Source organism: Gopherus flavomarginatus, chromosome 16 (assembly GCF_025201925.1).
Source record: "Gopherus flavomarginatus isolate rGopFla2 chromosome 16, rGopFla2.mat.asm, whole genome shotgun sequence".
Taxonomy (NCBI): Eukaryota; Metazoa; Chordata; order Testudines; family Testudinidae; genus Gopherus; species Gopherus flavomarginatus.
Window position 1 is genome coordinate 19,352,787 of NC_066632.1, and position 14,501 is coordinate 19,367,287.

The following is a 14,501-nucleotide window of genomic DNA, read 5'->3' on the forward strand; positions in this document are numbered from 1 at the left end:
CTCAGGGAGTAGACTCATATTACAAACAATCAAGAGCCATTGTTTCTGGGATTGATCACTTGTGATGACGTAGAACCTGCCTGGAGAGTGAAACTGAATATTCATGGCAAGACCATGGCCTTGAAACTTGACTCTGGAGATGACATCACAGTCATCTCATAGATTCATAGATTCTAGGACTGGAAGGGACCTCGAGAGGTCATCGAGTCCAGTCCCCTGCCCTCATGGCAGGACCAAATACTGTCTAGACCATCCCTGATAAACATATATCTAACCTACTCTTAAATATCTCCAGAGATGGAGATTCCACAACCTCCCTAGGCAATTTATTCCAGTGTTTAACTACCCTGACAGTTAGGAACTTTTTCCTAATGTCCAACCTAAATCTCCCTTGCTGCAGTTTAAGCCCATTGCTTCTTGTTCTATCCTTAGAGGCTAAGGTGAACAAGTTTTCTGCCTCCTCCTGATGACACCCTTTTAGATACCTGAAAACAGCTATCATGTCCCCTCTCAGTCTTCTCTTTTCCAAACTAAATAAACCCAATTCTTTCAGCCTTCCTTCGTAGGTCATGTTCTCAAGACCTTTAATCATTCTTGTTGCTCTTCTCTGGACCCTCTCCAGTTTCTCCACATCTTTCTTGAAATGCGGTGCCCAGAACTGGACACAATACTCCAGTTGAGGCCTAAGCAGCGCAGAGTAGAGCGGAAGAATGACTTCTCGTGTCTTGTTTACAACACACCTGTTAATGCATCCCAGAATCACGTTTGCTTTTTTTGCAACAGCATCACACTGGTGACTCATATTTAGCTTGTGGTCCACTATGACCCCTAGATCTCTTTCTGCCATACTCCTTCCTAGACAGTCTCTTCCCATTCTGTATGTGTGAAATTGATTGTTCCTTCCTAAGCGGAGCACTTTGCATTTGTCTTTATTGAACTTCATCGGTTAACCTCAGACCATTTCTCCAATTTGTCCAGATCATTTTGAATTTTGACTCTGTCCTCCAAAGCAGTTGCAATCCCTCCCAGTTTTGTATCATCTGCAAACTTAATAAGCGTACTTTCTATGCCAACATCTAAGTCGTTGATGAAGATATTGAACAGAGCTGGTCCCCAAACAGACCCCTACGGAATCCCACTTGTTATACCTTTCCAGCAGGATTGGGAACCATTAATAACTACTCTCTGAGTATGGTTATCCAGCCAGTTATGCACCCACCTTATAGTAGCCCCATCTAAATTGTATTTGCCTAGTTTATCGATAAGGATATCATGTGAGACCGTATCAAATGCCTTACTAAAGTCTAGGTATACCACATCCACCGCTTCTCCCTTATCCACAGACTCGTTATCCTATCAAAGAAAGCCATCAGATTGGTTTGACACGATTTGTTCTTTACAAATCCATGCTGGCTATTCCCTATCACCTTACCGCCTTCCAAGTGTTTGCAGATGATTTCTTTAATTACTTGCTCCATTATCTTCCCTGGCACAGAAGTTAAACTAACTGGTCTGTAGTTTCCTGGGTTGTTTTTATTTCCATTTTTATAGATGGGCACTATATTTGCCCTTTTCCAGTCTTCTGGAATCTCTCCTGTCTCCCATGACTTTCCAAAGATAATAGCTAGAGGCTCAGATACCTCCTCTATTAACTCCTTGAGTATTCTAGGATGCATTTCATCAGGGCCTGGTGACTTGCAAGCATCTAACTTTTCTAAGTGATTTTTAACTTGCTCTTTTTTTATCTTCTAAACCTACCCCCTTCCCATAAGCATTCACTGTATTAGACATTCTCAGAAGGGACTTAAAGTAACTTTCAACCCCTCCTGGAGCCGAAGTTACCTGACCCAGCTCTAACTAGACTTGCAGGTATACTGAGCTGCATGGGCCTGTTCACTGGAGAAACAAATTACAAAAACTACATCTTTGCATTCAGAGTGCATGTGATCAAAGGATCAAAGACAAAGACCCTTTTCAGCTGCAATGTGGCAGCCTAAGGAGAAAAGTGGAAGAGCTCAATGAAAAGTTTGATGATATTGGACTTTTGAAAAGAGATCCAGTAGAAATCAACGTAAGCGACAATACTGAACCATAGAGTGTAAAAACACCCCTACCAGATTGACCTTGGAAGAGACTAGGTGCAGATTTATGCAAATTCAGAGAACATCACTACCTAATCATTATGCACTATTTTCCCAGGTATATAGACATAATGAATTTGAAAGACATAACATGTTGCAGTGTTATCAAGAAACTGAAGTGCATTTCACTTATTTTGGTATTCTAGAACAACTAGTGACGGACAGTAGACCATAATTCATGATAGCAGAATTTAAGTCATTCCAAACAAAATATGATTTTGATCATATTATTAGCAACCCACATTACACACAAATGAATGGAGAGGCTGAGAGAGCTGTATAGACAGCCAAGAAAGTGCAAGAAGATCCATTCCTTGCTCTTCTGAGTTACAGATCAACACCAATAGCAGGTATTGGATATGTCCCAGCACAACTCCATATGAGAAGAAAACTCAGAACTATTGTTCCATCTTTGGAACAAAAATTATCTCCAAAGTGGCCAGACATGAAGAGAGAAGCCAAATCTGAAAAAAAGGCTAAAAGAGCTTATGCACACTTTTACAACAGCTGTCATGTAGAGAACTGCCAAGTCTAGAACCTGGTGACCATGTTCATGTCAAATTGGATGGAGAAAAAGGATGGACAACTCCAGCTGTTGTAAGGAAAAGGAATTCAGCACCCAGATCATATGTGGTTGAGACCGATGGTGGAGAGTTCAACAGAAACCATTGACATCTACAGTTTGTTCCTCAGAAAAAACAATTAACAGATTAAATGCTATAGATAGCAGATGCAGAACAAGAAGTAGACTCAAGGATTCCAAACTAACCACAGTCAGTCATTGCAACTAATGGACAGCCAGATGAGCAAGTTGTTATGTGTTTGGGTTGTGTAAGCAGAAAACCAGTACAATCCAGAGACACTTAACAGAGTGATACATACTGAACTTTACACAACTGTGATAGTGTAAATATTGTAAAAGGCAGGAATGTAGGACATAAAGGGGGAGATGTAATAGAATGCTAAATTGTATTATATTACTCAGCCATTAGATGGCACTGTGTGTAAAATACCGTATATAAATAGACTTCAGCCATACCTGGCAGACCACTGAAGGATACTGTGATCAACACATCTGGGGTGTATAAGCAAGCTTTGTCACCAGTCCACATCTAGTACAGAGAAGCATGACATTCTGGTTACATAAAGTGCTCTTGAGCCAGTGATCACAATTCTCAGCTTTTGAAAACCTATTAGCCATTTTACAGTGTGCCAGGGAGTTTCTGACCCAGTGACATGGTTTGTGGCAGATCCTGATGACACGTCCAGCTCTTTAGTAGCCCCTTAGGTCATCGATTCCAAGCTGGGTTCAGCCTCTCTCCCCTAATTGACAAGACTGCCTGGCTCCTGATGGGGAGTGGGCAGGGAGGGGTCCCATTCAGGTTTCTCGACCTGACTCCCAGCCGGGAGCAGGGTCTAGCCACCCAGCTCTCCAGGGAGCAGCAGGCAGCTGGAATCTAGCTGCCTGGCTTTCTTGTCAATTTCTCAGCTCCTGACATGAAATTGACAAGACAAGTGATGTAAGGTCACATTGTCTACACAGACATTGCATCGCCCTAGATATACTGACATAAGACTTACACCTCTCATGGAGGTGGCATTATTATGTTGGCATAGAAGGGCACTTACATCAGTGGGAAGCACTTACATTGGTGGGAGGAAGGCTGTAGTGTAGACACTGACATAATTAGGTCGACATAAGCTGCCTTATGTTGACTTAACTATATAGTGTAGACCAGTGGCTCTCAACCTTTCCAGACTACTGTACCCCTTTCAGGAATCTGATTTGTCTTGTGTACCCCCAAGTTTCACTTCACTTCAAATCTACTTGCTTACAAAATCAGACATAAAAATACAAAAAATGTCACAGCACACTAGTACTGAAAAATTGCTTACGTTCTCATTTTTGCCATATAATTATAAAATAAATAAATTGGAACATAAATATTGTACTTGTGTATAAACAAGTCATTGTCTGTATGAAATTTAGTATGTACTGACTTCGCTAGCACTTTTTATGTAGCCCATTGTGAAACTAGACAAATATTTAGATGAGTTGATATACCCCCTGGGGATACACACACCCCTGGTTGAGAACCGCTGGCGGAGACCAGCCCTTAGACTCTAGTCTGGTTTTAAAACAGGCTTTTCATGAAACAAAGGAAACCATGTAAAACAACAAGGAAAAGGGAACTGGGACCAGGCCAAGAGGTGAATCAGACAAGGGAACAATATGAGATGTGAGCATGCTGTAGTTGGGGGCAGTGGATGGGCCAGGGCCTAGAGGGGGGTGGAGATTGTGCTATCACTGCAGCTGAGTGAATTTTTTTTGACAAATAGTTTATTTGGCAAAAAATGCAGTTTTGGGTCAACTGAAAATATTTGTGAAATTGGGTAGAAGACAGCGAATAGTTCCAGCCAAACTAACTGAAAAAAATTCAACTTTTTGTTTTGAAACGTTTCATTTCAAAATTTGGCTTGATTTATTTAAACACTTAAAGGGTATAAACCACGGGAAAACACAACAGAAAATGTTTTGCGTCAAATGAAACATTTTGTTCAACACTGGATGATTTTGCGGGACAGGGAGGTGGGGGATAGTTTAGTTCAGTCATCAGACTGAAAAATCAATTATTCACTTAGCTCCATTTACCACACAGCTGGCAGAATTCCCTAGGCTTTCCTCCTCTCTGAACTTGGTTTGCTGGCTTCACATTTCTGGGAGAGTTTAGCACTTTGGTGGCTCAGCTGCAGCTGTGTACTTCACAGCCCCTCCTATGTGGGATGCTGTTTGTCCAGTTCCACTGGATCCCTAGGCTGCAGAGAGCATCTCTCACAGGTGGGATAGTCATTTGCTTGGTCTGAAGCCAGGTGTAGAAATCCAGTGGTCCTGAGCTCCTGCATGGCAGCACTTGCATCTACCACTCTGGGCTGAGCTCCTTCCCAGCTTCACCCTGATCTCCACTCATAGAATCATAGAAGATCAGGGTTGGAAGAGACCTCAGCAGGTCATCTAGTCCAACTCCCTGCTCAGTGAGCTGTGTCTGTCCTAGGGCACCCTCTGCTTTGTTGGCAGTCTCAGCTACTGAGTCACTCATCTCCTGCTAGGGTCTGTGTTCTTTTTGTATAAATCAATCCTCAGTGAAACATACTCTCTTGCTGAGCTAATGGAATGGACTGCAGAGCCCTCCAGGCCCGGCAATGAGCAGTGACTGACTGAGTGGATGCAAAAGGCACATGCTAGAGGGAAAGGACTTGGGGCTCAAACCCTAAGGACAGCCCCTGCACAGAGAAGCACCCCTCCCCCCAGAATAGAAATGCTCAGGACGTATTATCACCCACTGTATTGACAACACCAAGCACCCAAAACACTTATGCCTTCAAAACTAGCTTAAAAATCATGAGACTCCAAATATGTTGGGCTCTTTCCATTTGCTTTCTGGTTCCTGAATACTGAGAGGGTACTTGGATCATGTTTTCAAACTGTTCTCTGAAGTCCAAAGAACTTGAAGTTAATTTTTTCACAAAAGTTGAAATTCTCACAAAATCCCATGACTCCAAGAGCTGAAGCTTTAAGAAAAGCCAAGAATATGCAAATTGACAACACTGCACAAACAGAGCTTGTTAGTTAATTGTTAATAAGGCAGAATAGGTATGGCTAATCACTCATCCACACAGCCTTTGAGCTCTGATACACAAATGTGTGCACACAGAATCCCGCATGCATGCAAATCCAAGCAGGTAGACTTCTCCTGCATGTCCATGTCTATGCAGATACACACATACGAACAGATACCTACACATTCACTGCACTAATACATACACTAGTAACCAAAGATTGCTGATGTGTAATCCTGATTCATGCAGGGAATCCCATCAAAAGCAAGACAACTGCTTTGTAAGGTGGGTCTAAGCCTGTGAGTAAAGGATTGCCGGCTCAGGCCATAACAGTGCAGTTTCCCAGATTTCTAGAGGTATTTATGTGTTGCAGTGCTGAACACCCAATGCCCAAGTGCTCCTAAGCACCTAAATCCCTTTAAAAATAAGATTTAGTCTCCTAAATTAGTTAGGCTTTGCAACACCAAGTGGTGCAACGCCTAAATACCTTTAAAAATCTAGACCTTACTGCTCCTGGTTCTAATGTGCAGATGGAGTTACTTTGGGTTTTAGGCTTTGCTTGCACTCCATAGTTAAGGATACAGGAGCTGCTACAACCATGTTTTCAACCTCTAGGTAGGATCAGCCCACAGGTGAGGTTTTTCGGGAAGTTTGGAAGAAACTGGTAGTGTCTTTGGAGTTAGCTTGTGAAAACAGCTGCTTTTCTTTCTCACACTGCATGTTACATTGAGATAGCTGCTCTCCTGTGTTCCTTACTCAGAAGTCATGGATGCCACATAGAGTGAGAACATGGATCTTAGGCTATGTCTACACTGCATATCTTACAGCGGCATAGCTGTACTACAGCAGTGTTGTTATAAGGTATGCCGTGTAGCCACTCTTTATTGGCAGGAGAGCTCTTCTGCTGACAAAATAAAACCACCCCTAACACAGGGTAATAGTTTTGTCGGTGGGAGAGCATCTCCCACTAACAAAGTGCTGTCCACACCGGCGCTTTTCTTCAGTAAACCTTTTGTTGGTCAGAGTGTGTTTTTTCACACCCCTGACCAATAAAAGTTTTACTGATGAAACTGCAGTGTAGACACAGCCTTGGATGGGTTCTTCTTGTAGAAAATGTACTGCAGTATCCTACAGTAAAAATCTAACAAATACTCTAATGATACTGCTGAGGTTTGAAGAACAGTGGAGTATTTTTTATAAGGGTTGCAAGATGGTTTTGCCTGTTGTGGGTTTTTCTGCATCTTCATCTGAAGCAGATGGTACTGGCCACTGTCTGAAACTGAATATTGGGCTAGATTATTCATGGCTTCTAGTCTAGCAAGTCCTATATTCCTATGAATATTAATGGTGATAGAACTGTACTGGTACAGCTGACAATCTTAGCTGGCCTACAATCCCACGTATACAAGACATGGAGGTTCCTCAGGCTCCCTTTGCTCACTCATTGCCTGGGTGGTCCCAGGAGGGAGGTAGTCTCAGGGTGAAGGAGTCCAGAGCACAGCCTGGAGCCTGGGCTGTGGGAGGAAATCAGCATGCTACTCAGTGAAGAAATCATGGGGAAGGAGTGGGAGAGAGAATTGGAAGAGGGGGCTTTCAGGGTAACTTAGGATCTTAGGAAGAACCTGGAGAAGTGAGACAGTACTAGGGGATGTGAAGAAAGAGTGGAAGAGAGCAGGCACATCTGAAATGGAATGATAGACTCACTGGAGGAGTAGTGGGGAAATGGTCTTAATTTCCTGGCCAAACCACCTGATATGGGCCAGGGTTGGAAAGGTTAATACTCACTGTTCTAGGAACCCTTGTAACCTGATATTGTGCTCCAGTCAACACAGATCCTGGTTTTTGTCCTGGAGTTAATCTGTGTTTGTCCAGATATTATTTGCCCAACAGTGCTATGGGCTCTGGTGGCATTGAAATGCCAGCACACAAGAGGGCAGAGTAAAAGTTGTCAGAGCAACCATGCCTCTCAGTTTCCTGATTCTGGGGGTGAAAAGCCCAACCTTGCCCTGAATATGTGATGCAAAGTAACATGAACCCTGGTGTGCTGCTGAATCTATCACTGTTCTTTATAACCACTGGGGAGGAGGGACAGGGGAGGACACCAGGATAAAAATGGTACTTAGTCCTTTTCCTCTCCAAGGAGGGTCATTATCTCTATTTTATAGATGGGAAAACTGAGGCTTAGAGAATTCAGGTCCCCTGAGGCAGCTAATCAAGTACCCCAGCTACCGGCTCAGTGCTGTGAGCTCTGAGTTTAATGCTGTCAGGAGGAGGGAGCAGCTCATCTGTCAGCATAGGCCCTTAAGTCTCTTTGGCTCAAGGACAGACCCATAACTCACAGTAGTCAATAACCATTGACTGAGGCTGTTAATGCACTTCTAAGATGACAGAGATATAAGCAGACTATGCAATATGCGCTGAACCTAGCTTCATCCCAGAGCCCTACCCACTCCAGGACACTGTACACCATAGCTTTTTTGTAGAGTTTATGAGCAGCCTCTCAGACATCAGGGTCTGGATCAATAATAAGAAAGAAGGATGCAAATTAAATGTTTTAAACCCAAAAAAACAGCATGAAGACCACCATCCATACCACATCACAGCCAGTTCGCCTGCTGCTTCCTAACAACTTGCATCAGGTTATTGCTAAAGGCCTCCATGCTTAGATACCACAGTGACAGTCACTATAGAAACACATCTAAGAGAGAGACAGTGGGGGAAGTGTTGGAGGAGGGAAGCAGTCACCTTGGTACAATTATACACAGAAGGTGAGTTGAGAAGGGTATTTTGCCATTACCTTTGTTGCCCGTGCTCATCTGTCCGGCTACAGCGGAGGACTGTGCTGGCTTGTCCTCCTTCGACTTTCTGTCTCTCTCTCCCCTGTGTGCATCTCACACTGCTCAGTTACGGCAGCCCTTTAGTGTGGTCTGCACGCTGAGCTGCGAGGAGCCTGAGCCCTGCTCTCTACCTTTTTTCTTCTCGTGTAATTTCCATGATCGGTTTCAGAATGACGGCACCTGACCCTGTGCCGCCTCAGTCACTGGCTCGCTCTCTAGCACGAGTGGGTTTATCTCGCATCCTTTTATTTTATGCTCTCACCCGGCTGGGGACCAACAGGTTTCAAAATAAAACAAAACTGCCAGAGAATGCTGGGTCTGCACTGTCTTTCTGCAGATATTCTCAGAGTCACTGAGAATGGCCTAGTTCCATAACGTTCCTGCCAGCACTTTTGGTCACTAGAATATTCAAGGAGTGTGAATTCAAGGTGACCAGACACAGCCAAAGCAGATTTAGCTTTTTTAGCCAAGTGACAGTTTTTATGGGGGGGAATGAAGGTGCTTTTATAATATGTATTATAGCCACACTTGCAGTGTATTGTGCTGGCTGCTTCATGTACACACAGTGAAAAAGAGCCTCTGCTCTAACAAGCTAACAATCTAGACCTGAGATTTCTAAAGCATCTACACAAGTCAATGGCACCCAATTCCTTTAAGTCTCAGTTACCAAGACTGAGGAAAGAAACATTATTATTCACATTTCACAAACAGGAGCTGAGGCTCAGATGCATTCAGTGACTTGCTCACACTCATACAGGAATGCGGCAGCAGAGCCAGGAATTGAATCCAGCTCACCTGAGTCTGAGCTCAGCACCTTTGACTGCAAGCCCACCCTTCCTTTCAGCCAGTAGCCTTCTGCATTTGTGCAATATTCTCTAATATATGCTTCAAATTGACTTTCCATGAACATTCCTGCCAGTACATTTCTCCACCAGTATGTTAGTCAATAGAAAGCAGCCCCATAAGAAGGCTGAACCCTCACAGAGCAAATGCACCTCTTTACTTAAGTGGCTGCTGAAAGAGAGAGAAAATTGTTGAGGTACTCTTCCAGCCATAGCATTGAAACAGCCTGTCAGGGCTCTGTGAGTTGGTCAAGAAACAAGAAAATTCACATACACTTCATTTGAAATATCTAAACGTGGGGAATTTGGACCAGCTCTTACTGCTCAAAGAGGCAGCACTGTTCAAACAATTCAAAGAAAAGTCTTTTGCCCAATGTGCTTGCAAAAAATAATTGGCTCCTTATAATTGACTCACTGTACACAAAGAGCTACTGTGTGCTTTCAGTCGGAGGAAATTTTATTTTAGGTTAAGGGAAAACAACAAAACAAGAAAGAACCAGTAAAGTTTCCATGAGAGAGCACTGTGTGCATCTTCTCTGTAACAGTCTGTGTCAACTCTGCCTCACAAAATGGCAGCTGCCCCTGTAGCTAGGTACTTACAGCACTATAGCAGCACAGGTACTCCACCTTCTCAAGCGGCTATAGCTGCTATGTCCATGGGAGACGGTCTCCTGCTGACATAGTGCTGTCTACACCGGGGGTAGTTCACTATAACTACGTCTCGCAGCAGTGTGAATTTACCATGCCTCTGAACAAATAGTTATACTGACATAGGTGTGTAGTGTAGACCAGGGCATAGATTCCTCTGAAATTTAAGATTGCAAGGCATAACAGTTGTGTAGCAGTACCCCATTTTTCCTACTATCCCAGTCCTCATTCAGCACTTCCTCTCTTCTGCATTATACAATTACATAGCACTCCATTGCAAATACAGTATGTGCCAGGCAAACTCCAGCTGAAGTTAACATAAAGAGACTGCCCAGCCCATTGTATAAAGTGCAGGGGACTTAAAGCCAACCACCTCTGAACTTTGGGAAACTGGATCTGGATGTGAATTCTGGCACTGGCTCTCATCTCTAGCTTAAACTGCTCAAACACGTGAGTTCACAAGTTGCTACAGCCTGAGACGAATGAGTAATGGAGCCCCCATCTATCATAGACACCAGATAACATTACAGCATGCAATGCTGCTGACACCAGAGAGTGCATCCATTAGTGACCGCACTGCTTTTAAATAAAAGGGGAATCACGAGCCTTTGTCCGTTGGGATCTGTCCATCCAGCCGCTGGTCACTGGCTCTCTCTCCCTGCTCAGGGTATTCCTGAGCATCACTGAGGCTGACAAAGAACTTGATATTAGGTTCCATTTTATGGCACCATAAATTGTTTATATTAGTCACATTCAGCCAGCTCCTCTGCTAATTAAGCTAATGGGGTTGGGGAGGTTCCTGCATCTCAGGGTTATATATTACTTTCTTGTACATGCTGGACCAAGACCCATCTATACTCAGTGCAGCTAAGTGATCAGGATAAGGCTTTTCCACATCACATGCTGGGTGGGCACAGTGTCCACTCTCCTCACCTGTTGTTCACCTCTGGCTTTCACTTCATTGTGTGGCCACTTTTGGACCCATAAGGAGTGGCAAACACTAGCTGCAGCTGGCTCCTTCACTTCAAGGGCCAAACAGGCCCTGGTGAAGGAGCAGTTTTGAGAGCAAGCAACATCTGTGATCAGAAAGCCCTTGGGGTTGAGAGATCATAGAATATCATTGTTAGAAGGGACCTCATCTAGTCCAACCCCCTGCTCAAAGCAGAACCAATCCCCCAACAGATTTTTTTTACTCCAGTCCCTAAATGGCCCTCTTAAGGACTAAACTCACAACCTGGGGTTTAGCAAGCCAATGCTCAAACCACTGAGCTATCCCTCCCCCCATAGATGGTAGTTATGGGCAGACGGCTGATAGAACAGTCCTCATCTCTCAATGGGGTCCAGTCACTTACACAGCCTCCCATTCTAGACATCTCCTGTGGCGTGTTTCATTAACTGGATTGGCTTGTGGCTCTTGGTTTTCGCTGATTTTATGTTTTATTTGCTTTGATTCTAAAAAAGTAGGGGAAGGTGAAACAGGGACCACTGGCCTCTGCCATGCGCCAGGCTATAACTCTGAACCACATCCAATGGCTGGGGCAGAGACATAAAGAGCAGTCACTTGTGGGCCTCTTGTTTGTCACCCTGTGCGCACCAGGAGTTCTGTGAGCTGTAAGCAGCAGGCTGGCAGCTTCCTCTTGCTGTTTGTTTGGTGACTGTTCTGCTACAGTTATTTTTAGCCAGTGACACCCAGGGTATTTCGCTTCAGGATGTCCGGTCTGAGCCTCTTTCTGGGAATCCCATGCGCTCTAATTGTAAACAGCCCCATTCAGTTGCTGTGAGAGTGCAAGGCCTGTTTTATTCAGCAGGGTTATCAGGTGTGAGTCAAACAGGAAGCCACTTGCGGCAGCAGAGACAGGCTTCCTCAAGCTGGTATTAGAGGAAAAAATGGTCTCACTTAATTCAGTAAAACAAATCCAGCAGCTCTCACCACTAAGCAAAGCTGAGTTAAAGCAAACAATGCTCACAAATGATTTGTTACAGGGCATTCATGGCGGTTGATTTCAATGAAAGGTAGGCATCTAACCTGCTTAGGCACTTCTGAAAATCCCACTAGGTGCTTATCTGCATCTTTAGGCACCTAAATACCTTTCTAAATCTGGCCCTTAAGAGCCTAAATCTCATTCAAAGTCACTCACTTTGGAATGGGACTTAGGTGCTTTTGAAAATTCTGTTCTCTGTCAGCTATGTTAAAGAGCCCTGTAATATCAGAAATCTTTTCCCCATGTAGGTACTTACAGACCAGGATCAAGTCACCCCATAAGCTTTTCTGCTATAAAGCCTTGTGTACATAGTGAAATGGACCCACATAGTTATTGTGGAACAGCTAGTGCGGAACAGCTCTCTGTGTGAACACTATTCAGGATAGAAGTCACTTTTGCACCAGACTAATTACTTTGTTTTGTGAGTGGAGTAATTATTCCGGAAGAAAAACAATGAGGAGTCCTTGTGGCACCTTAAATTTGTTAGTCTCTAAGGTGTCAAAAGGACTCCTTGTTATTTTTGCTGATACAGGCTAACACGGTTACCACTCTGAAACCTATTCTGGAAGAAAGTCACTTTGGCCTGGATTCACAAGGGGACTTGGGTGTTTTGATGCTGAATGTTGCAATGTCTAAATTTTGGGTGCCTAGAAAAATTCCCACAGGAACACATCGTGATTCGCAAATCTTGAGGCAGATGCATATAGGGAGCCTGGGTATGTTAGAACTGGATGACTGGAAAAAGGCTAATGTAGTGCCCATCTTTAAAAGAGGGAAGAAGGAGGATCTGGGGAAGTACAGGCCTGTCAGCCTCACCTCAGTCCCTGGAAAAATCATGGAGCAGGTCCTCAAGGAATCAATTTTGAAGCACTTTGAGGAGAGGAAAGTGATCAGGAACAGTCAGCATGGATTCTCCAAGGGCAAGTCATGCCTGACTAACCTAATTGCTTTCTATGAGGAGATAACTGGCTCTGTGGATGAGGGGAAAGCAGTGGATGTGTTACTCCTTGACTTTAGCAATGTTCTTGATACGGTCTCCCACACTAGTCTTGCCAGCAAGTTAAAGTAGTATGGGCTGGATGAATGGACTCTAAGGTGGATAGAAAGATGGCTAGATCTTCGGATTCAACGGGTAGTGATCAATGGTTCCATGTCTACTTGGCAGCCGGTTTCAAGCAGAGTGCCCCAAAGGTAGGTCCTGGGGCCGTTTTTTTCCCCAACATCTTCATTAATGATCTGGAGGATGGCATGGACTGCACCCTCAGCAAGTTTGCAGATGACACTAAAATGGGAGGAGTGGTAGATACCCTAGAGGGTAGGGATAGGATACAGAGGGACCTAGACAAATTAGAGGATTGGGCCAAAAGAAACCTGATGAGGTTCAACAAGGACAAGTGCAGAGTCCTGCACTTAGGACAGAAGAATCCCATGTGCTGCTACAGACTAGGGACTGAATGGCTAAGCAGCAGTTCTGCAGAAAAGGACCTAGGGGTTACAGTGGACCAGAAGCTGGATATGAGTTGACAGTGTGCCCTTGTTGCCAAGAAGGCTAACAGTATTTTGGGCTGTATAAGTAGGGGCCTTGCCAGCAGATCGAGGGACGTGATCATTCCCCTATATTCGACATTGATCAGGCCTCATCTGGAGTACTGTGTCCAGCTTTGGGCCCCACACTACAAGAAGGATGTGGAAAAATTGGAAAGAGTCCAGCAGAGGGCAACAAAAATGATTGGGGGCTGGAGCACATGACTTATGAGGAGAGGCTAAGGGAACTGGGATTGTTTAGTATGCAGAACAGAAGAATGAGGGAGGATTTGATAGCTGCTTTCAACTACCTGAAAGGGGGTTCCAAAGAGGATGGATCTAGACTGTTCTCAGTGGTAGCAGATGACAGAACAAGGAGTAATGGTCTCAAGTTGCAGTGGGGGAGGTTTAGGTTGGATATTAGGAAAAACTATTTCACTAGGAGGATGGTGAAGCATTGGAATGGGTTACCTAGGGAGGTGGTGGAATCTCCTTCCTTAAAGGTTTTTAAGGTCAGGCTTGACAAAGCCCTGGCTGGGATGATTTAGTTGGGGATTGGTCTACTTTGAGCAGGGGGTTGGACTAGATGACCTCCTGAGGTCCCTTCCAACCCTGATATTCTATGCTGGAGGATGGACAAACCTGGGTAGATTATCAGACCTGAAGAAAAGCCCTCTGTAAGCATGAAAGCTTGTCTCTCTCGCTGACAGAACTTGGTCCAATAAAAGCTATTACCTCACCCACCTTGCCTCTCTAAACCTGGGTAGAGTCCCATCCATCTGGCTGGACATGGCTTCTTCTCAGGGCTAGTTTTCAGGGCAGTGTGCATGAACAGTTCAATGCTCACTGACTAGAGGTGTTCTCATAACACTCTGTGCTCCAAGCACGGAGTGCAGCCCCTGGCTTCTT

The 14,501-nt window shown here is 44.3% G+C and overlaps 1 protein-coding gene across 4 annotated transcripts in view; it reads right to left on the reverse strand.

Moving 5' to 3' along the window:
- Positions 1-14,501, reverse strand: part of HDAC7 (histone deacetylase 7) — a 260,685-nt gene that overhangs the window by 191,161 nt on the left and 55,023 nt on the right. The window contains exon 1 of one of the 4 annotated variants that reach the window (XM_050925795.1): positions 8,557-8,746. The exons of 2 other annotated variants lie outside the window; for them this stretch is intronic. In XM_050925795.1, coding sequence (XP_050781752.1) covers positions 8,557-8,575 — 19 coding nt within the window. In that variant the 5' untranslated portion in view covers positions 8,576-8,746. Of the gene's footprint in view, positions 1-8,556; positions 8,747-14,501 lie in introns of those variants that run through there. One more of the 4 variants, XM_050925797.1, reaches the window with a different exon arrangement.